Source organism: Aplidium turbinatum, chromosome 4 (assembly GCF_918807975.1).
Source record: "Aplidium turbinatum chromosome 4, kaAplTurb1.1, whole genome shotgun sequence".
Classification (NCBI taxonomy): domain Eukaryota; kingdom Metazoa; phylum Chordata; class Ascidiacea; order Aplousobranchia; family Polyclinidae; genus Aplidium; species Aplidium turbinatum.
In genome coordinates this window covers 8,403,467-8,428,175 of record NC_137475.1, presented here as the reverse complement: position 1 = coordinate 8,428,175, position 24,709 = coordinate 8,403,467, and the positions used below count along the sequence as shown (strand labels likewise).

At 37.6% G+C, this 24,709-nt stretch overlaps 1 protein-coding gene across 1 annotated transcript; it reads right to left on the bottom strand.

The window, feature by feature from the left end:
- Positions 1-5,882: 5,882 nt before the first annotated feature.
- LOC145768871 (F-box only protein 9-like) lies at positions 5,883-15,175 on the bottom strand. Its single transcript, XM_082580478.1, has 2 exons — positions 14,370-15,175; positions 5,883-6,524 (listed from the first exon to the last, which is right to left on the bottom strand). The coding sequence occupies exons 1-2, from the start codon at positions 15,173-15,175 to the stop codon at positions 6,053-6,055; spliced, it is 1,278 nt and encodes a 425-aa protein (XP_082436604.1). The 3' UTR covers positions 5,883-6,052.
- Between the last annotated feature and the right edge of the window lie 9,534 nt (positions 15,176-24,709).

The following is a 24,709-nucleotide window of genomic DNA, read 5'->3' as shown; positions in this document are numbered from 1 at the left end:
AAGTGAATAAACTCTCTACGCAACACCAAATAAAAAAATATGGAACCTTTGATATACATGCAGTTCTTATAGACTGGATAGCAAAATAGAATAAAAAGCAAGTCCAAAAGTAAGCAAGCCAAGTAAAATTTATCATTTGCAAAATATCAATCGTGTTGAATGAAAAGATAAAATTCCTAAGTAATTGAACAACTGTCCGAAATCGACACTACAGTGTGCTTTGACGCTACGGGGTTAACATGGACAACAAAGTTTGCATAAAAAAAGGCCTCAGTTTCATTATATTCGTGAAACCACGTTAGAAGGCATTGCCTATTGAACATTGCATGGCACATTAACCTAGGCATGGGGCGTAAGCAATTAAGGGGCTGTTCAAATGTCATACGATGATTTCGGGAAGTGGTGCCAGGGTCGAAATATAGGTTGGCAACAAATATAATGATTGTGGTATGTGGTCGGATGGGGTTGAAAAAAGAAGGCAACAAGCCCCACATCGGACTTGAACACATGAACAGTAGGGTGTTTTTAGCGTAATACGCAAAATTCTAACCATTGTTAATATTAATGTACAGGGTGGTGTTCATTTCCTTTCAGTAAAAAAATCCTTTTGGCAAATTTTTGTTGAAATCCGTCGACATTTACTACTTGCGCAAGGAAGCTAAAGTTTAGGTTGTTTAGCCTATAATCTAGCAGCGGAATATAAGCAATTACCGGTACTTCTAGGCTACGTCACTTCACAGAACAAATAAAGCATTGTTACGTCACAATTGCAACACTTCGTAAAACTACAAAAATTACATTGTCAATGTCTAGTCTGTTGTGCTGTTGCATTTATTTCAGTTTACTAACAGTTTGCGGTTGTACAATGGCTGTGACAAGGTCTAAAGATAAAATTAGGCTGGTAGGTAGCAGTTCAGGTCATTTCAGCGCTGTAAAATTACCATCGAGGGGAGAAGTGCTTCAAGTTTTGTTTGATTTTCATTGTAAAAAAGGTTTTGATTTGAAAAGTAGTGTCAAGAACACAGTATCTTTGCTTTTGCCTATTTGGAGTCGAGCACGAATTCCAACACGCCATCAAAACCATGTGATTAATCAGGTGAAAAAATTACACCAGGAATGGCAAAACTTGAAAAAATCTATCAATCGTAAGAGTGCGCTTGAGTTAGTCAAACGGACAGACTTTAAGAAATCATTGGATCACCTATTCGATATAGCACACAGTAATGCTTTGGAAATGATCAACATAGAAGAAGATCGCCAGTTCCTTCTTGCCCAGAGAGAAGAGGGGCGCCTAGGTTCCATGGTTGGCGTTGATATGGTTCTATGCAGGAGAGACGAGCGAGTGAGGAATAGAGCATTAAAGGAGAGAGAGCGAGTTGAGGCGGAAGCAGTTCGTGTTGCCGAATCTACTAATTTAACCATACTGGAATCCAGTGATTCAGAAATGGATACTCAGCAAGAAGATAATCTCGACAAGTCTGGAGATGGGCGTCATCCATCAGCTGGTGGATCGATGTGCTCCGAACAGCCTGGGTCCAGTGCTGCAAGCTGTCTGCCGAAATTCCGACGAGGTAAAATTGCTGTAGTAACCCCCGAGATAGCAGCAGCATTGGACAGGACCAATACTACCTCGAGGAAGGCCGTTCATATTTTAAATGCACTGGCGGTGTCCAAGCAATTGCTCCATCCAACCGATGATCTGATGATTAGCCCAAGTTCAATTCACAAAGCTCGCCAGATCTATCGTCAAAAGTTGTCGGACGAAATTAGGGAGGCTTTTGACCCTTGCACCCCACTGACCATACATTGGGATGGGAAGATCATGGGTGATTATGAGCAATACAATCACATCAAAGTAGACCGTTTGCCAATTTTAGTGTCTGGCAAAGACGTTACCAAACTTCTGGCTGTACCAAAACTAGAATCGGGAAAATCAATCGTCGAAGCTGAAGCAGTGGTCTCCGAAATATATAGTTGGGGCATAGCGGATCTTGTACGTGCAATGTGTTTCGACACAACCAGTGTCAACACTGGCTGGCAGAACGGAGTCTGTGTTTTGATCGAAGCTTCTCTCAAGAAACAACTCTTGAATTTAGCCTGTCGACATCATATGTCGGAGATTGTCCTTGAAAAAGTTTTCTCTCTGGTAGATGCTGTTTCTAAGTCCCCAGTCATCGACTTATTCGCTCGGTTCCGCGACTTCTGGCCAAATATAGATCAAGCAAACTTCAGCACATCTCTGGACGATCCTGCTGTTTCTGATCAGTTACAACCTGTCCGCGCAGAAATCCTGAAGTTAGCGGCCGACAAGCTGGATCTCAATCATCCTCGGGACGATTACGCTGAATTATTAGAACTCAGTATCATATTTCTCGGAGGAGTGCCGAAAAGAGGTGTCAAATTCCGTTACCCTGGTGCACTTCATCGAGCCAGATGGATGGCACGAGCGATATATTCCCTTAAAATATGGCTGTTCAGGAAACAATTCCAACTGGACCTTCGTACCACTGGCCGAAGACAGACGCAGCCCAAAACGTCCAGTCAATTGCTACGCATGTGCTTATTTATTGTGAGTGTTTACATAGGCCACTGGTACAGCTGTGATTCAGCCATACAGGCACCTCTCAACGACCTGAATTTTATGAAGAACTTAACAACGTATGCTGATGGAGAAGTATCTCAATTAGCCTTCAAGGCTTACTCCAGACACCTGTGGTACTTGTCAGAAGGTCTCATTGCCTTTGCACTGTTTGACAGCAGAGTTACTGACATTGATAAGAGGGAAATGGTTCGCAGTATGGCAAACAGTCATGGATCCGAAGATCCGCCAAACCGGGCCGTGGTACCTACCGATATTGCTGAGAGAAAACTGTCTGATTTCTGCACTACTGCAACTGAACGATTGTTCACAATACTTGGTCTAGACAAAAGCTTCTTAACCCTTGATCCTAAATACTGGGCTGAAAATGAGGCGTACCAAAGTGCCAAGGAAACAGTTTCTGCCCTGAGGGTGACAAACGATTTGGCAGAACGAGGAGTGGCGCTTATGACAGAGTTCAATTCGACATTGACCAGAGATGAGGAGCAGAAACAGTACGTTCTGCAGGTAGTGGAGCATCATCGAAGAAAATTTCCTGTAGCCAAAAAAAATTAAAAGCCATGTTTGGATGGTCTAGCTCAGATGTATTTAAACAAGGATATTGTACTCGAGTATGATGCAGTCATTGACATATTTGCTAAGCGCAAACTCTAAGTTTAATGCGATGGCTGTCATTGCGAATCGTCGAGAATATTCAAAAGTATTCGAGGTCGGAAGGACTAACTTATTGTTTATGTTCCATTATTGTTTATGTTCTGAAGTGTTTGATATCTTTTGTTGGTTCATTGATTGGAACAGTAACATACTTCTGCGGAATCGCTCTTGATTTAAAGTATGGGGCCGTTCAAATATCATATGACGGTATATTTGGCGATTCTGGACCGCTACACGGCTGACTGACACAATGTATTGCCCCCCCCCCCCCCCCCTAATAAGCTTTCTAATTACGCCACTGCTTCTGATCATCTCGGTTATGGATGAAACACGGTGTAAAGGTTGTTAGAGGAATAGTTGCTTTGTTGCTATATTTGCTTTGTTAAATCCTATAAACGTGCCTGAAATGCGTGCATATTAATAGTACTGAATAAAGCTGGTTATTTGGTTGCATGTTGTAAAGTTGCTTGTTTTATTGATTTTGCGAATTTTTCAACCTCCTTGCGCAAGTTGTAAATGTTGAAATAATTTCTTGAAATTTGAAAGACGTTGTTTTCTTACCAATTGTAACAACCTGGTGCCCTGTACAAATCAAACTTACGATATGAGAAAATTAAAAACACCCTAATGAACAGCCTACAAACAAGAACAACTTTTGATTTTAGAATTTTTTTACATTGCACCACCCAAGGATAAGGTATGCACAATGTACATAACTGCGGTGTGGCTGAAGCTTCACAGCGGATATACGCTGTAGCAAGTCATAATAATCAAACAAACCAAATCACTATGACGGGTCACCAACCACATTAATGCAATATGTCCCACCAACCACTCTACCTTTGTGATTAAGTGGATCGATTTTCGAGACAGTTTTCTTAGCTGCATGTGCTAACTACCGTCAGTAAAATCTGTCATTGTTACATTACGTCCGTAGACGTTGAATCAATGTTAAGCCGATAAATACACCAAGAATGATAACAAACTTCCGAAAGAGAAGGCAACAACTAAAATTACTTCATGATATTAAAAACATTTTTCACCCCCCACCGCCCACACTATCCGCCCGCAGAAAGCACACAAATGGCTTCCATGTTTCCTTCGTAAAAGCCAAATATTCAACCAAAGGGCAAGACTCGATGCAAAAGTATCATCTCAATACCACTGAGAAATATTGTTTGAACCAAATATGACGCTATGCAGACAAAAAGTGTCGTCAAATAACTGAACTTTTGAAGTTAAAAAGAAAAAAAAACTAAGACGAAAATTGATTTCATGTTAAACTACAATTTTACATTGTTTCCTTATCACATGCAATCACGCATCACCTGCTGTTCCACTCACCATGAGGCCAATAAATGCTTTCACGAAACAGCACCTATTTATCATGCAGAGAGCAATACAACATTGCGAATTAAAGTCCTCAATCATAAAAAAAAAAAAAAACGATCATCTTCATAACGAACTGAATAAGGTTTATTGGAAATGAACCTGAATCATTTTACAATGCGGGAAACTTTCCATCAGAATTTGAAGTAAAGTCAAGAAAGTGAATGGGTTTCAACAAATAAACTTTCACTAAATATAAATACATGCCAACAGATAAAGCAAAGGGGTAGAAGGTTTTAAATTTCTATTACTGTAAGTACCAAATATTCAACCGCCGTAAAACGAGAAGTTTGTTCTAACGCTAAAAAAGCTTTATTCTGACATGTCACATACTGTCACTACAAAGCTTTTTGTTGACTGTGAACTTTAAGGCATCAAACGCAAGATACGCTAACGTCACAATTGGTTGACGTCATGCCTTTTAATTGCGATTATGTTATGCTCTTCTTACTTGAACATTGGAGAGTCTCATGGAAATTAAATACTCTATTATATATATATTTCAGATAATATGAAACCAAGGAACTTTCAGAAATAATTAATTAAACTACCATTCAACGTTTTATAGGCAGAGAAAACTTTTTCTCAAACCATAGAAAATTTCATTATCAGATCACCGCTTCAATGCGTGATGGAAATCTACAGATAAATCTGCATCAAGCATTGCAGAGTGCAAAAAACAGTGTTGCAGAACGCGTTTTCGAATATTAAATTCTCATCAGTGCAACTACGTTTATGAACGCAATAACAACGGTTAAATTTAAACTCAATACAATACATTACAAACATTATAAGGACATATTCTCAGTGTTCAATTGAATATTAATAAATCCAGAGACATCAGAAAATCACTTCCCGCATGCAATTCCAGACCGACATTACAAAAAAAAAAACACCTTAAGCGAGTAACGTCGGTCTGGAATTGCATGCGGAAAGTGATTTTCTGATGTCTCTGGATTTATTAATATTCAATTGAACACTGAGAATATGTCCTTATAATGTTTGTAATGTATTGTATTGAGTTTAAATTTAACCGTTGTTATTGCGTTCATAAACGTAGTTGCACTGATGAGAATTTAATATTCGAAAACGCGTTCTGCAACACTGTTTTTTGCACTCTGCAATGCTTGATGCAGATTTATCTGTAGACTTCCATCACGCATTGAAGCGGTGATCTGATAATGAAATTTTCTATGGTTTGAGAAAAAGTTTTCTCTGCCTATAAAACGTTGAATGGTAGTTTAATTAATTATATATATATTTGTTTTGTAACATGGTGACAACAGTGAGATTCAAACCCAAACCATAGAAATGGCAGGTGTTTCTCTTTTGTTGAACAGACGTGAATCACGATGGTATGTTGGAGTTTGTAGGTTAGAGAAGCCAAATCCTTGAAAACAGGCAAAAAGCTTATTTCAATGCTGCTTCTGCCTGCCTATTATAAGACCTTACTCTGCTGAAGTAAAATGCAGGGTACTGGTCACGGATATTAATGTCATCCTTTATTGAGCGGCCGGTTTCCCCAAACTTGAAACTGCAGGAATAGCTGATCCAAGACAATTTGTTGAAATGTTGCTTTTTTGTTGATGTTGAGGATAATTCTAGCTCAAGAAAATACTCTGATTCTGTCATAATGTACTTTTTTTCACTTCTGGAGGAACGTTTGTATGAGCGCGAGTTAGGTCTTCCATCTTTTTCCACCAAAATTGCTGCTATTCTACATGTGCTGATTTTTTCTCTTTGCTCAGAGTGAGATCTATAACGACCAGTACGAAACTTCTGCTGGGCAGCATGCTTAAACTGAAGCTTTGGTATCACAAGAGCAGGTTCATCAGACGAGGTGTGAAAGATCATTTTTCCATTCTCAAAAAAGCGGATGTACCTGCAAAATCAAGTCACTAAACTATCTGGACACAATGCTTACAACTTTTACTAAGAATGAGTGTCGACTGTCGATATTTGCAATCAGACCAGCATTTGCATGAAGAGCTGAACGTACAATCGTACATGCTACACGCAAGCTGTTATTTTTCGCATTGTACTAAGCTAAGTCCAATATATAGCAATTTATCACATATGCATCATATCTGGATTTAAATAATTAGAAAGGTTATTACCATGAAAGAAAGCAAAAACTTTTTATGCAACTTATTTTTTTACACTACCGGTACTCTAATCAATGAAGGGGTACGACCAGTTCACCATGGGTACTATCAGTATGCAACATTTTATTGAAAAAGTATTATATCTATTTTATAGTGTTGAGTATGGGTCATTCCATGTCAAATGAGCAAATGGGTTATACCACATGTCATAGATTTTATTGAAATTTGGCATACTTGTAGATGTCAAAGAAATATTAAGAATGCAAAAAAAAATTTGGAAAATTTTAGATATTAGTAGAGTTATGGTCAATAGAAAAATCACCATTTTTGCCTGTTCCGCTTCAGTGATTTAGTCCAATTTGTTATTATATTTCTAATTTCTTAACCTGTGATCAAACAAAATGGCTGAAAATTGCTAGACAGACGTGATGTCATAGACAAAAATCTTGAACAATGAGTGTAAAAAAGTACAAAATTTGCGAGTCGGAAAATTTAACTTTTATCATAGTAGTTATCAAAATTAATTCATATTTTTTATTTGACATGAAAGAGTATTGGTATAAGCATAAAACATGTGAATTTCAGTTCTTAACTTTTATACCCATTTTTTTTATAGGCCTCCAAAGTTTGGCCTCCGAAAAATGCATGTATCAAATTGAAACCTTTATAATCATATCAAGTATTTCTCTGACGACTTTTTAATCTATACTTTTTGGATTCCTTGGGTCTTAAAATGTCTGTCTAGCAATTTTCAGCCACATTGTATAATCATAGGTTAAGGTATTAGAAATATGACATGAAATTGGACAAAATCACTGAAGCGGAACAGGCGAAAATGGTGATTTTTCTAACGACCATAACTCCACCAATGTTTAAAAAATTTTAAAATTTATTTTTGCATTTTTAATATTTCTTTGACATCTACAAGTATGCCAAATTTCAATAAAATCTATGACATGTGGTGTAATTTTTCCAAAAAATTTGCTCATTTGGCATGGAATGACCCGTATGATAAGTTGCCATAGCATAGGCAATTAGGGTGGCTCTTAATTTTGAAAGTTGGAAATGTTTCGCTCTCACCCTCTGAGTTGGATCCAATCACTAAAAAAACCCACCATGCCTAGGCCTACTCAAAGTGTAGGTCACTAGCAGGGCCATTCCATGTCAATTCACACAGTCAAAAAATTCAACCTCTCCGATGTCCCTTAAATTTTATATAATACACGTTTTTACTATCCTATATGATGAACAACTGCAAAATTTGAAGGAAGTTTATTGAGAAACACGAGAGTTATGAAGCATTTAGTTTGGGGGGGTCTGCCGAGGGGGCACGATTTTTGTTTTTGGCTATGCTTGAGGCCCTATTACTGCTAAACTAAATTAGGTAACAACCCAAATTTTTTACAGGTGATAGTACTTCTGCCAAATCTTGAAAACATAACATCGTTCACACTAAAAGGTCATAGACATCCAAAGTTGGCCATTTCCAGCTCTCGACTATATTTTTCCAAAATTTTGAAACCTTGCCAATACCCCATTTTTGATTGGTTTTGGCTGAAATTTGGTAGAAATGTTGTTTACAGGATTCTCTATGAACTGAGAAAATTTCAGTACCAGTACAAAATATTAATGGGGTTGGGAGGTATTTAATGTGAAACATGGGGCGAAATGAAAAAAGCAAAAAGTGGATTTCTTTTAAAATCCAGGTTACCCATGACCCCAGTGAAAATTTGCACTGAAATGTTTTTTCAAAATTTGGCAGAAGTACTATAATCACCTGTAAAAAATTTGGTTTGTTAAACTAATTTAGTTTAGCAGTAAGTTAATAGGGCCTCAATCATGGCCAAAAATAAAAAAAAGGTGCCCCCTTGGCAGACCTCCCCAAACTAAATGCTTCATAGCTCTCGTGTTTCTCAATAAACTTCACTCAAGTTGTACAGGTGTTCATCATATTGTTGACGTAAAACCAAATAATGTTATGTCCAAAATCATCAAACTGAGATAAACGCAAAAAACCATTTATTATTTTGAATATTTTTGATATCTCAAATGGATCAAACACCAGTGCCACATACTTACAACCATACCATGCTCTCCTTGGTTTGCACACAACTAGATGTTTTTCAAAATTGTGTGCCACCCCCCATTTTTTTACACCCCTTTTTTGGACATAGCCCAGTGAGGTTTTCAAAGTAATAACCGGTTGTAAAACAAAAACTGGACATAGCCAGTTACACTGCGAGGATTGGATTTGATGTGGTGCTTTTGAAAGAGCATGGCATTGTTTGCAATCATGTAGTCATCTGCAAATGGAGTTTTGTAGCCTATTTGTGTTTGTGATGAAGAGCTGGTGCCTTCAAACAAAAATATATTGTATGTAGCATATCACTTCGTAAGTGTAATTCTCAGCAGATTGCAATAATTATGCTTTGTTTTGCATTGGATAAATGATATAGTGATATTACTTTTACAGTGTTTAAATTACTGTTTTGAAAAGTTTGAAACTGTTTGAAAGTACTGTAGTTCAGCTATTCCAGAGACATGCAAACAGGGAGGAGCTGAGTGATCTCATCAGGGATCTTAACCTATCCAAAGAAGCAGCAGAAATTTTGGCATGTCTACTCAGACAAAAACTGTCTTGCAATCGGAGCTTCCATAACATTTTACTGTGCTAGAGAAAAAGAAATGCTTCCATATTTTTGCCAACAAGATGAATTTGTTTACTGCAAAGACATCAAAGGGCTTCTGCTGAAAATGGAAGTACCACAATACAGAGCTCAAGAGTGGCGCTTGTTCATAGACAGTAAGACACTTCGAAAAAAAGTGTTGACTGCCTTGCTGTACTAGCTTCTTATCAAGGAGAAACGCAGCTTCTATCAATACCTAAATTGCCATCTGGGACAAGTGAAGTTTTTAGTGTCAATACCATTTCACAATTGACAAAGAAAAAACTGTTTGATAAGTTATATTAAATGTCGCTTTGTATCAGCTAAGGTCTTAATGTAGCAATAGGTTTTCTGTCACTCTACCACAAGTGTGACTTGAGCAAGAAGCAAACCATGAGCGCAGGAATATCAGTATAGTGACTGTCAACCAGACTTGTCATTAACCACCTAACCAGAAAAGGAAGGATTAACAATAACATGAATGCACGATGATACACCAGTTATCATACCATATTAATTCAGGTGCACTGCACAAGTTATTTTCACACGAATGTTGTTTGGTAATTCAAATATGCTACAATTCTACAGAAAGGACTGAATCTTTTACATTTTTTTTTTTAATTTGCATCATGACCTGAATGGAAAATTGAACATACATCCTTGGCACGATTCCATAATATGTCCATACTTTATGGTAGCATTAGACAATATTAGACATAGACCTATTTATACTATCAAGCTAGAAAAGGGCTATGTGCACAGAATTGCAAATAGCCCAGTTTTGCTTTCAAAGTATGCGAGATATTTGGGAGTACAGTATGTCCATAGCTTCACCTTGAATTTGATTACAACAAAGCTGAAACCTGGAGTGCTGGAAAGAGCTATGATCAAAAACCGAGAAACTGCAATAAAACAAAAAAAAACTAAACGTGGACATAAACCGGTTTGGTTTTACCTCAACGATATAGGATAGTAAAAAGGTGTGTAAAATTTAAGGAAAATCGGGGGGTTCAATTTCTTGACTGTGTGAATTGACACGGAATGGCCCAGCATCTATGTGTATAAACTTACCAGTTACAAGTAAGCTGTAATGTGAGAAGGCTGCAGCAGTGCTACCAGCACGGTGGTATTTTTTTCAGCCGCATATTTGCTATTTGTCTTGGACTGAGAAAACTTTCACTAACTATTTATTTGATGTGTGAATGTGTACTACCTATGTTTGATTGCTAAACTTGGTTTTCTTTTTCAGATATTTTACACGTTAAGGATTGTGTTCAGTACAGCTAAATAGGCTACTCATCATCATCATAATCCATCGTCGGTTTGTTCCCCACTAGTGGGGGTTAGGGTGGAGTGAAAACAATTTTTTTCCTGAAATTCAAAAAAGTGTAGTTTTTAAAACCTGACAAATGATCCAAAACCACCATAAAAATTGATTTTAGGGGGTTGCCACTTTCATTGTCCTGGCAACCGGCCACAAGATGGCCGAAGAGGCCCCAATTTCTGAAAATAGCCATAACTCCTGAACCGATCATTCTAGAAATACATGGTTGGTCTTAAAAGATGCAGAACTATCAAGTTTCTATATGTCCTAAAAGAAGTTTTTGGTCTAAAGTCAACAAGAAAAAAGTTATGTGAAAAAATGTACATTTCTCCCAGAACGAGCAAAAGCATAAAGCAAAGATACATTTAGGAGCAAAATGAGTGAAGCGTTTAGTTAATCAACGCTAAAATATAAGAGCCAACAGATTATCAAATAGACTCATATCTTCATGAGACATTTTGGATAAAGACTATATCCAATTATCCATCATCAGTGTTAAAATTAAGCTAAATTATTGCATTGACACAATAGAGTCATTGAGGATCAATACAAAATACACATCACAGACCTGTTTACACAAATTGCTTCTTGGTATCAAATCGTTTCATCAGCCTCCTCGATTTTATTCTTTGAAGAATCATACCATCTCTTCGATCACGTCCTATTACAGCAGAGGAAGCTTCCGAAATTAATTTGACATGCCTTTCTACGGCTTGATTGTGGTAGGGTTGTATAAATGTTAAGGGTTTCATCCTCAGTTCTTCAATAAGCGAGTCAGTGAGATTTCGGATTGCTGGAGGTTCTTCAATGTCAACTGCATTGAGGTTAACAAGTCTGTAGTAAGACTTGGCATTGAGGTTGAGACGGGGTAATAGAAATCGCCTTATTGATCCGCATCTGGCATCAGTGTTGGCATCGTCCTTGTCATCGTCACGTTCAACATACCCTCCTTTAAAATTATTATCACTTATTACAAATGGTATTTTACCCCTTGATGCCTGGACTTTGTTGACTGCTAACCTGCGGATATTTTCATCCTCATCGGAAAGCATCCCAAGAAGAATATTCTCAGGGTGTGCAAAGAATGCATTTCTTTGCACAACTTTCAATGAAATATCTCGAATTTGTTGGTTGGGAAATTGAAGAATTCTCTGCACAAGATTGAAGAAATTCTTGGATCCATCAGTGATTTTGTTTTTTCATTTTATTTGAAACCAAGTAGGAAAATAGATATGAACACAGAACTCAGCCAGGAGTATTAAATTTTTGGATGGTCTCCTTGTTGAGGTATAATATCGGAGGATTCAGCAAGCAAGAGTGAGCCACCTTGCATGAGCAATTGGACCTATCTCCAACAATTTTAGATCCGTGTGTACCGTACCAAGAATGATTGCCATACATATTCTGTAGCCATAGTATTGATCATGGCTTAAATCATCAATAATTTCATTTGGAAGTGTTGGGAAATTTTGGTTTGGTATCCGCTTGAAGTTTTCCACTGGCCAGTCTGAAGCAACCCCACCAAACATTTTGCCAATATAGGTCCTGAAAATGTAGTTGGACTCTGAGTTGTCCCATCCAGACTAAGAAAGACATGTCTCAGGGGCAATTCGTTGCAGTGTAAAAGACATATGGCCCATTGTAGTGGCCTGTTCACTAGTTCTTCCAAAGCTCTGATGCACCCATTTTTTGCACCAGTCATAGATGCAGTACCATCTGTCCCAGCAATAACCAACGCTTCCTCTAAATCAGTATCTTTGATTGTGTTGTATATATCTTGTGCTATAGTGCGACCTTTACCATTCTCAGGGGATATATGTGTGAGATAAAACTCTCCAGGCTCGCCAACTATAGCATAATGCTCTTGTAACTGTGTCGATCTATACAATTTTTCATTTTCCCCCATAAGCATAACCAGAGTGGCATCCTTTCTTCCATCAAAATACAAACTATCGACCAAATCAAAGTACTTCTTCTCTTCTTCCTGCACTATACATCTATATTTATTTCGCTCCCTTCTCAACTTGCTTCTGTCAATCACGTAGGATTCATCTGCATCAGTTATTACACCAGCATCTTTTATCATGCCTCTAGATCAGAGGTCACCAAACTACGGCCCGCGGGCCGGAACCGGCCCGCAAACTGATTTCATCCGGCCCGCCACGTGCTGCGGAAAAACAGCTGCATTACAACTGTTAAGGAAGAAAGTTACCAAACTTTTTGTAATGGACTGACGCTGCTGTTTATCGTTAGGCCACCACAAATGGGGACAGCCTAGGCCAAATTTGGAGATGTAATGTTTTTTCAAGAGCTCGATGCCCTGTAGTGTATCACAGCAGGGGATAACTTTTCCAGCAACGTTTCGATTTTCATCACAACTTTGCTATTCCACCGCTGACTTTGTTATTTATTGTGCTCAATTCAAGTCAATGGAGATTTTAAATAGTTGTATATCTTTTCGCAATTTGTATCCGGCCCGCAGCTGTTAATCTCGCAGCAATCCGGCCCTCAGAGAAAAATTTTTGGTGACCCCTGCTCTAGATCAAAAGAACTAGCTCATTTACATACATTAAAAATGCATTTTATTTTTGGTTGCACTTGCTCTAAAATATAGATGTTTTTAAGATAACTTTTTTTCTAGTGGATTTAGACCAAAAACTTCTTTTAGGACTTATAGAAACTTGATAGTTCTGCATCTTTTGAGACCCACCACGTGTTTCTAGAATGTTTGGTTCAGGAGTTATGGCTATTTTCAGAAATTGGGACCTCTCAGACCACCTAGTGGCCGGTTGCCAGGACAATAAAAGTGGCAACCCCCTAAAATCAAATTTTATGGTGGTTTTAGACCATTTGTCGGGTTTTAAGAACTACACTTTTTTGATTTAGGAATTTCACTCCACCCTAGTGGGGGTGGCCGATTGTTTCCACGCAGCAATTGTTTTAATCCCTTTTCTCCATTTCACCCTGTCCCTTGCATCTTCCTCCTTCAATCCGACTTTTTTAAATTCATCCTTCACTTGTTGTTTCCACGTTCTTCTTGGACGACCGCGTTTCCTCTTCCCATCCACCTTTAGATCTAGTGGCTTTCTAAGAAAACTTCCTTCCTCCCTCCTTATCACATGTCCATACCATCTTACTCCATTTTCCCTTGCCAGTTGGTCTATGGTCTCTCTCATCTCTAGCATCTCTAGTCTATGGTCTCTCTCTACTGTTACTGGTATTGTCGTCATTCCTAATTACAGTACTAAAAACGAGTAATGGCAGCTAGTGAAAGAGCTACTCGTAGTATGTTGGAAATGGGCCTTTTTTTGCTGAAATTTGATAGCCGTTTATCTTTATCTGCAATTACACCTGAACATGATTTTACAAAAGTTTCACCCCTCTGGACTACCTGTAAAGGTCAATCAAAATGCATCAAATTTTGGCTGCAGTATTTTTATACCAATCGTATCCAATTGACACCCTGAGAGCTGAAAAAAAAATCAGTTTAAACTTTTACCCCCGTATATATGAGCCACCCTAATAGGCATAATTAATAATTATGTTCGTACAGGCTGAGATGTGTGAAGGAATAACAATTCAGTAATATCTGCCTAACTTAACAACTTAAGTGTGTATCTTTATTAAAATACCTGTAATACTCCACACATTGAAACGGTTGAAAATTGGTGCTGAAAACAGCAGGATCTCCCTTCCGAAAATATGTGACTTGACTAATGTACACTCCATCCAAGCTTACATGAGGTCTTTTTATATACATATCTCTCCAAGAAAGAAACCCCTTTGTACTTCCATGAATTCCCCAAATGCGTTCACAGGCACTACGCCACAAAGCATCATCACGAGCAAAAAGATACAACTTTCGACAAGTTTGTGACAACGCTTCAACAGATTTCATATCCATGTGGGAAGAGGCAACCCAGTGAAAAATATAGCACAAAATTTCAGAAGGAAGTTGAGTAATATTTAAAGAAGTGATTATAACACCAAAAGCGTGGTCTTGGGCATTGGACAACTGAAGAGAACTGAATTTTTCAACTAAACTGAGAGATGTTTCACCGTCATGGTGTGCTACAGCATCGTCAGTGTGAGCTTGTTGAAAATCAACAGCTTCTGACATTTTTTGTTCAACTTCAGGATCGAGTTGCATTGCCAAGCGGTATGATGTTATAGCATGGTGCATTTTCCCACATCTTTCATTTTCGATTCCTTCAAGGAAGAGTTGCTTTGCTTGGTCAGTTTTTTTTTGATCTTCTGATTGCTTTGCTTTTTTCCTTTCAAAACTTTGCTGATGTTTTTCAGCTACTTCAGTTTGCCACTGCTCACGAAAACTTTCCAGTTCATTGGAAACAACTGGAGTGAAATCGTTAACTTCTGTTATTGGCACAATGCACTCTGAACTTGGTTCCTCACTATTGAATATATCAGTTTCACTCATGATTGCTTTAGCAATCCAATTCTTGTGTATGTAAATGATAAAAATTACCATACGGTACTGGTTCCAACGAAGATATCAGCAATGAAATTGGTAACAAAACTTATGAAGCCTTGAGATCACGATCAGAATAACGGATTACTGGAGTCTGGCACATCTTTAAAACATTTACTGTAAATTTTAAGTGTGCATATGCTGCATAAAACATCATTGCTACATTTAACTTCAAATCCTGCAAAACATTTAGTGCCTATATTGGCCATTATTGGGTCCACGTCTTTTAGGCGCACTGGCGCCGGTCTAATAGGCGCGCACACTGTGGCGTCTGGATATTTAGGTGCGGAGCACTGTGGCGCCTGGTCATTTAGGTGCTATTTCTAGTAAAGTCTGCAGATTGTATCAGCTTGGCATGTAGGGCAATGCTTTTCACACGAAATGTTATATTGAACAGAAATATGTTGTTTTGTTAATGCGCATGTGGAGATGAGGTGCGAGGCAACGCTCTCCCACTCTTGATATTAGCACATCTCCAGTTCTCCACAGGACATTTGCTATGCATCCTGAACACAGGTTGCAGTTGCAGCCAGATGGAACTTTACTTAATCTGTTCTACTACATGAATACATTTCTATAGGGCATATGAACCCTGGCTAGAAGTTACAAGCATAATGGTGCGACTTTGTTCGTTATTAAACCTAGACCGGGTTTTGACGGAAAACTAAGTCACTCTTCACAAGCCTACCACCCGCTTGAGTATAGGCTACAGTATACTTTTTACTGATGTTTAGTGTAGTTATTACTTGACTAAAAGTGAACTTAGTTATGTTCGGAAACTTGAATAATAATTAATTTATTCATAAAGCTTTTGCCGACACAAACCTTGACTAACAACAAATATATGCCGAACACGCGCATTAAAACACAATATATTTTTCTGTTCAATATAACATTTTGTGTGAAAAGTATTGCCGGTTTAAGCAGCTTCACTCACGGAAGCCATGACATATTTTTTGTTCAATATATATATAATAAACATTTTGTGTAAAAAGCATTGCCGGTTTAAGCAGCTTTACTCACGGAAGCCATGACATATTTTTTTGTTCAATATGATATAAACATTTTGTGTAAAAAGCATTGCCGGTTTAAGCAGCTTCACTCACGGAAGCCAAAACATATTTTTCTGTGCAATTCAACATTTTGTGTGAAAAGCATTGCCCTACATGCCAAGTTGATACAATCTGCAAAATTTACTAGGAATAGTACCTAAATGCCCAGGCGCCACAGTGCTCCGCACCTAAATATCCAGACGCCACAGTGTGCACGCCTATTTGACCGGCGCCTATTAACTATCTGCGCCTAAAAGACTTGCTCCCCCTATATTATCATATAAATAATATGCTGTGACCTATTTTAAACATGACTGATATAAAAAAACAAAACAATACATGCTAAGCAAACTTCGTCAAAAGTAGATATTTTCTCTTCCTTTATGGTCAATTATTTATTTTTAATTAAGCAGAAACAAGCAACATTAACTAACTAAAACTGTTGAAAGAAAGCTAGCCCCTCCCCCTTTGTTATAAAGCAAATGCTCTGGTTGCAAGGACGCAACCTATTTCGTCCCATGAAATCGGAGGACGAAGTAGGTTGAATCTTTATTAAAGGTTAGGGTTAGAAATAGAAACATTTCTAACGCTAACCTAATTCTTAACCCTGGGTTAAAAATAGAAACATTTCTAACCCTAACCCTCCATGAGGATGCAACTTATTTCGTCCTCTGAAAAGATCAAGAGAAATTTTGAAATGTTTGTGGCAACTCCGACCAGCGACTTTGGCTCTGTTGTATTTTTTCTCAATCTTTTCAGGGGACGATATCGGGGGACAAAGTGTTCAGGGGATGAAATAGGTTGCACCATAGATATCTTACATATAGATATGCAACTCAGCAATCGTGGAATTATCGTCACGCTCGACTGACTTTATGAACACAATCAACAATCAAGGTTGCCAGCTTGGCTAGCGTACTTATGGTAGGCTATTATTGTACGGTTTGGGCTTGGCGAGGCTAAGTAGTGGCGGCTTTTGAGCTCCTTTGGAATATTTTGTTTGGCGTATATTTCAAGTTTTCACAGAATGGCCTATGAAAAATCAAGACAATTTTCTTCACGTAGGCTATGCAACTTCTGTTTCATGATCGTTGGAACTATCATTTAAGCTTATTTCCAGTGTCTCATTAAAGCTTGTTGTAGGCAGTTTATACACCTGAGATAGAGGGGCGCCGGAACGATTTTAGGATGATATATACGGTAGCGATAATGCTGGGCAACTCGTTCGTTTTCCCGCTATTAGCCATGAAAGTCGAAATGTGAGACAGATAATTAATTGATTGAAATAGCTTGAACAAGAAGAAACGAAAGGTAAATTTCACATTCATAGCATCACAATCTGCTGCAAAGTATAAAATGTGTCCACGGGATAATTTGTGTGGGCCTACTGTAGGCTATAGGCCCTATGATTAGGATAAAAGGGAATAGCAGAAGTTGTTAGCCTATATTGCAAAATGTGCAGTAGCTTGTAACATGATCTTAATGTTTGGTACGGTACACACCATAACTAGGCTACCAAATGCTATAGCACAGCTTTCGGTAGCCAGCAGCAGGGATATCTAGAGAAGGGGATACAAAGGCTCGCAGTGATCGCCTTATTCTCATGACACTACCAGGGCGGTCGTTTGTAGTGCTTTAAACATGTGGTTCTTTTTAAAATCGTAGAAAGCTTTGTAGTGCAACTGGTACAGTTGGCCACAGAAGACAATTAGCAAATGTTACGTAAGGCATATTTAAAGAATACTTGTTTGCAAAGACAGTTGAAACTACGTTGTTTTTTTTAACAAAGCCTTTGTAGTAGGCTAAATGTAAAGCAAGTGTATGTTGGGTAGTTGATTTAACAAGCCACCATGAGCAATTGAGCATGCGGTGAATATCCAGGCCTGATGCTAATAGCGCAATGCAAGTTATCATAACATGTATTATTAAACTAATATCGGTGCCAATGGGGTTGTGCGATCCACTCGGTGGCGCTACAACTGGGTCCTGGCAACACGCTCGCAGTGATTGCTTCAAGCTTTAGCACGCTTTGCGTAACACACGTACAGCTGATATGGGTGGGATGGGAGTGCAGTGTTCTGTTGATGTGGGGGTAAGAAGGTGCATATTACAAAGCTTGATACATTTTAGGCTTGATTTAATGTTGCTGTGGCTATAAAAGCAAGTAAGTAAACAAGCTTTTCGAACACATTGCATGACAAGGTATCGACTTGTGGTGACAGGCAGAGAGGGAGACAGAGCAGTTTTTGTAGCTATAGGTAATCCTTTAATAATGTCCTTGAAGTCTATGATTGTGTTGTCTCTTCCTTGTAATAATAAATTGAGATGATTTAACTCCGTAAACATGTCAGTTAAATAAGCAAGATTTTTTTCAAAATTATCAGCATTCATCACATCAATCAATTTTTGGTGCTGGTTTAGCATCGGCCGCCTTGGTCAGTGGCGTCATTAAAATGTGTGACGTCATGCAAAAAAACGCAACTACTTTTAAAAAGGGTGCAAAAACGCGGAACAGAAATAAAAGCGGAAAGGCTATTGATTTTTTAATATTTGTAGTGAATAGTGCCTCCTAGCTTTCTCATTTCTGCTCGGATTTTAACAATTTTCCTATCGTTGGAAAGCATAATGCCTCATCTACCCGAATGGATTAATTGTCAGTCTAAAGTAGGCATTACATTTATGTAGCGCTAACTTAAACTTTACTATTTTGTACCAATTCTCAGCAATTCATTTTTTACAATAAAAATACTAAACCAACACAAATTAAAAGAGTATGTATTGGTTTATTCATATGTTAACTTTCACATTTATATCTAATCCACAAAACGAGCAATCGTTGTTCAAATGTAACCGCTCGACGAAGCTTTTTTCCAATGCATTTTTCAAGGCGATTCGATCGTGATTCAGTAGCCTATAAGCCGCCCACTGTTTGCAGTGATCGATGAATACTGCCTCCACCAAATGTGTTGTAGCTTTCTCATTTCTGCTCGGACTTTAACAGTTTTACCATCGTTGGAAAGCACGATACTGCATCTATCCGATTAAATTGGTTGCAAGTTTAAAGTATGCATTACATTGACCTAGCGCTAACTTAAACTTTACTATTTTGTACCAATTCTCAGCAATTCAATTTTTGCAATAAAAATACCAAACCATCACAAATTAAAAGAGTGTGTCTTGCTTTATTAACCTAACAACTTTCACGTTTATATGTTATCTACAAAACGAAAAATCGTTGTTCAAACGTAACCGCCCAACGAAGCTTTTTTCCAATGCATTTTTCAAGGCGATTCGATCGTGGTTCAGTATGAGCCGCCCACAGTTTGCTGTGATCGATGAATACTGCCTCCACCAAATATGCTGTAGCTTTCTCATTTCTGCTCGGATTCTAACAATTTTACTATCATTGGATGGTATTATGCTTCATCTACCCGAATGGATTAATTGCCAATCTAAAGTAGGCATTACATTTATGTAGCGTTAACTTAAACTTTACTATTTTGTACCAATTCTCCGCAATTCATTTTTTACAATAAAAATACCAAACCAACACAAATTAAAAGAGTATGTCTTGGTTTATTCATATGTTAACTTTCACATTTATATCTAATCCACAAAACGAGCAATCGTTTTTCAAACGTAACCGCTCGACGAAGCTTTTTTCCAATGCATTTTTCAAATCGATTCGATCGTGGTTCAGTATAAGCCGCCCACAGTTTGCTGTGATCGATGAATACTGCCTCCACCAAATATGCTGTAGCTTTCTCATTTCTGCTCGGATTCTAACAATTTTACTATCGTTGGATGGCATTATGCTTCATCTACCCGAATGGATTAATTGCCAATCTAAAGTATGCATTATATTTATGTAGCATTAACTTAAACTTTACTATTTTGTACCAATTCTCAGCAATTTATTTTTTACAATAAAAATACCAAACCAACACAAATTAAAAGAGTATGTCTTGGTTTATTAACCTAACAACTTTCACGTTTATATATTATCTAAAAAACGAGAAATCGTTGTTCAAACGTAGCCGCTCGACGAAGCTTTTTTGACAATTTTACCATCGTTGAAAAGCACGATACTGCATCTACCTGAATCAATTGGTTGCATGTCCAAGGTATACAGTAGCCTACATTTATCTAACGCTAATTTAAACTTTACTATTAAAACATCAATTACTCCAAAAGTGATAGGCCTATGACATTTGGACCACACCATGAACTCCAAACAGACTTAAGCTATGATATCCATAAGCAGACAATAGGCAAAAAGTGTTTACTAATTCCCTTTAATTGAATCTTGCTTGAACATTTTTAATTATTCCAGACATGTTGGATCAATGTGCTTGGCCTACGCAGTTTTTGAAGTCAAGATTCAGTTGGTCAAGCAAAAATAGTAGGCTACACATTTAGCCAAACGCAGCAGCACCACTTTTCAAGATTGAACAATAGAAACCCTTTAATGATGCAGAAATCAGTAGTCTTAACAGCATCAAATTTTACGTCTTGAAGCAGTTTAACATCGCCTATTTTAATACGAGAAGTAGAATGGGGTGACTTTGGTCCAGTTATGAGACACCGCTTACTTTAATTTTACAATGGTTCTGGGAGAAAACTTTAGTTTACCCATATTGAGGGCTATCAAGAGCCCTTACATGTTACCAAGTTTGAAGTCATTTGATCCATGCGTAGAGTTTAAAAAAAAAACAAACTATAAGTGGTTTTCACTCCAGTGTTTTAAAAAAACTATAAGCAGTAATCTTTTTTCAAGACATGCTCATTGCCAACCCCAAAAAGGGGTGTCACTGGCCTCTTTCAGAGTTTTTAAAATACTTTGGTTTGGTATTTTTATTGTAAAAAATGAATTGCGGAGAATTGGTACAAAATAGTAAAGTTTAAGTTAACGCTACATACATATAATGCCTACTTTGGATTGGCAATTAATCCATTCGGGTAGATGAAGCATAATACCATCCAACGATAGTAAAATTGTTAGAATCCGAGCAGAAATGAGAAAGCTACAGCATATTTGGTGGAGGCAGTATTCATCGATCACAGCAAACTGTGGGCGGCTCATACTGAACCACGATCGAATCGCCTTGAAAAATGCATTGGAAAAAAGCTTCGTTGGGCGGTTACGTTTGAACAACGATTTTTCGTTTTGTAGATAACATATAAACGTGAAAGTTGTTAGGTTAATAAAGCAAGACACACTCTTTTAATTTGTGATAGTTTGGTATTTTTATTGTAACAATTGAATTGCTGAGAATTGGTACAAAATAGTAAAGTTTAAGTTAGTGGTCACAGCGGTAAACCATAATCTCTTCGTGGGAAAATTGTAACTTAAAGTTCCCGGATCCTTTCGTCTGCATATAATGACCGAAGAAACACACACTTGAACTTCTTTTCAAACAGTGTATTTCTGTAAAAATTAGCCCACGGCTACCAAAAAACGAGGGGGTGCAACGCGTACACCACTTAAACTGTCACTACACAACAGATTACTTGGATAAAAGACGGAACTTTTGTCCAGCTAGCAAGCACTAAGCCAACAGTTAAATGTGCGGCCAACTTTCAAACAATCATTTTACGAATGACCAGAATAGATATCAATATCTCAAATTCACGTAGAAAGTAACTGTGACGCAATAAATGAAAGACAATTATGAAGTCATTCCAACAGGTGTTTAAGCTGATGTAATATTTCCTGTTTAAACAGGCCCAAACAGGTCTTATGAACGATGGTGCAATTTTGGCACATGCTTTAGGAATTTCCATGACGTAATATTCAGTAGACTTGAACGGTTTTTATATGACGTTTGATTTGGTGAAAATTGTCGGGAACAGTTAGCGCTAGGTCAATATAATGCATACTTTAAACTTGCAACCAATTTAATCGGATAGATGCAGTATCGTGCTTTCCAACGATGGTAAAACTGTTAAAGTCCGAGCAGAAATGAGAAAGCTACAACACATTTGGTGGAGGCAGTATTCATCGATCACTGCAAACAGTGGGCGGCTTGTAGGCTACTGAATCACGATCGAATCGCCTTGAAAAATGCATTGGAAAAAAGCTTCGTCGAGCGGTTACGTTTGAACAACGATTGCTCGTTTTGTTGATTAGATATAAATGTGAAAGTTAACATATAAATAAACCAAGACATAATCTTTTAATTTGTGTTGGTTTGGTATTTTTATTGTAAAAATTGAATTGCTAAGAATTGGTACAAAATAGTAAAGTTTAAGTTAACGCTACATAAATGTAATGCCTACTTTAGATTGGCAATTAATCCATTCGGGTAGATGAAACATAATGCCATCCAACGATAGTAAAATTGTTAGAATCCGAGCAGAAATAAGAAAGCTACAGCATATTTGGTGGAGGCAGTATTCATCGATCACAGCAAACTGTGGGCGGCTCATACTGAACCACGATCGAATCGCCTTGAAAAATGCATTGGAAAAAAGCTTCGTTGGGCGGTTACGTTTGAACAACGATTTTTCGTTTTGTAGATAACATATAAACGTGAAAGTTGTTAGGGTAATAAAGCAAGACATACTCTTTTAATTTGTGTTGATTTGGTATTTTTATTGTAAAAATTGAATTGCTAAGAATTGGTACAAAATAGTAAAGTTTAAGTTAGCGCTACATTAATGTAATGGCTACTTTAGACTGGCAATTAATCCATTCGGGTAGGTGAGGCATCATGCTTTCCAACGATAGGAATATTGTCAAAATCCGAGCAGAAATGAGAAAGCTACAGCATATTTGGTGGAGGCAGTATTGATCGATCACATGAAACTGTGGGCGGCTTATACTGAACCACGATCGAATCGCCTTGAAAAATGCATTGGAAAAAAGCTTCGTCGAGCGGTTACGTTTGAACAACGATTGTTCGTTTTGTGGATTAGATATAAATGTGACAGTTAACATATCAATAAACCAATACATACTCTTTTAATTTGTGTTGGTTTGATATTTTTATTGTAAAAAATGAATTGCTGAGAATTGGTACAAAATAGTAAAGTTTAAGTTAGCGCTACATAAATGTAATGCCTACTTTAGACTGGCAATTAATCTATTCGGGTAGGTGAGGCATCATGCTTTCCAACAATAGGAATATTGTCAAAATCCGAGCAGAAATGAGAAAGCTACAGCATATTTGGTGGAGGCAGTATTCATCGATCACATGAAACTGTGGGCGGCTTATACTGAACCACGATCGAATCGCCTTGAAAAATGCATTGGAAAAAAGCTTCGTCGAGCGGTTACGTTTGAACAACGATTGCTCGTTTTGTTGATTAGATATAAATGTGAAAGTTAACATATGAATAAACCAAGACATACTCTTTTAATTTGTGTTGGTTTGGTATTTTTATTGTAAAAAATGAATTGCTGAGAATTGGTACAAAATAGTAAAGTTTAAGTTAGCGCTACATAAATGTAATGCCTACTTTAGATTGGCAATTAATCCATTCGAGTAGATGAAGCATAATGCCATCCAACGATAGTAAAATTGTTAGAATCCGAGCAGAAATGAGAAAGCTACAGCATATTTGGTGGAGGCAGTATTCATCGATCACAGCAAACTGTGGGCGGCTTATACTGAACCACGATCGAATCGCCTTGAAAAATGCATTGGAAAAAAGCTTCGTCGAGCGGTTACGTTTGAACAACGATTTCTCGTTTTGTAGATAACATATAAACGTGAAAGTTGTTAGGTTAATAAACCAAGACATACTCTTTTAATTTGTGTTGGTTTGGTATTTTTATTGTAAAAATTGAATTGCTGAGAATTGGTACAAAATAGTAAAGTTTAAGTTAGCGCTACATAATTATAGTGCCTACTTTAGATGGGCAATTAATCCATTCGGGTAGATGAAGCATAATGCCATCCAACGATAGTAAAATTGTTAAAATCCGAGCAGAAATGAGAAAGCTACAGCATATTTGGTGGAGGCAGTATTCATCGATCACAGCAAACTGTGGGCGGCTTATACTGAACCACGATTGCTCGTTTTGTAGATAACATATAAACGTGAAAGTTGTTAGGTTAATAAAGCAAGTATTTTTATTGTAAAAATTCAATTGCTGAGAATTGGTACAAAATAGTAACAGTTTAAGTTAGCGCTAGATCAATAATAATGCCCACAAATATTTAAAAATCAATAGGCTTTCCGCTTTTACTTCTATTCCGCGTTTTTGCACCCTTCCTACAAGTAGTTGCGTTTTTTGCATGACGTCACAGATTTTTGTGACGTCACTAACCTAGGCGGCCGATCCTAAACCAGCACCCAATTTTTTTTCAATCATGCCATTTTGTTTTTGGATTTGTTTGGCAGTTTGCTTCTTTTGCATTTCACTATCAATTTTATTCTGCATAAATGCCTTTACTTCTCTTCTTAGCTGAAATAATCGATTCAA

Bases quoted from the DNA above. Each gene is read 5' to 3' on its own strand.
- LOC145768871 (XM_082580478.1), bottom strand. From the start codon at position 15,175: ATGAGTGAAACTGATATATTCAATAGTGAGGAACCAAGTTCAGAGTGC. The intron at 6,525-14,369 runs GTATTTTAATAA...TTGATTTTGCAG, and splicing joins CAATGTGTGGAGTATTACAG to GTACATCCGCTTTTTTGAGA.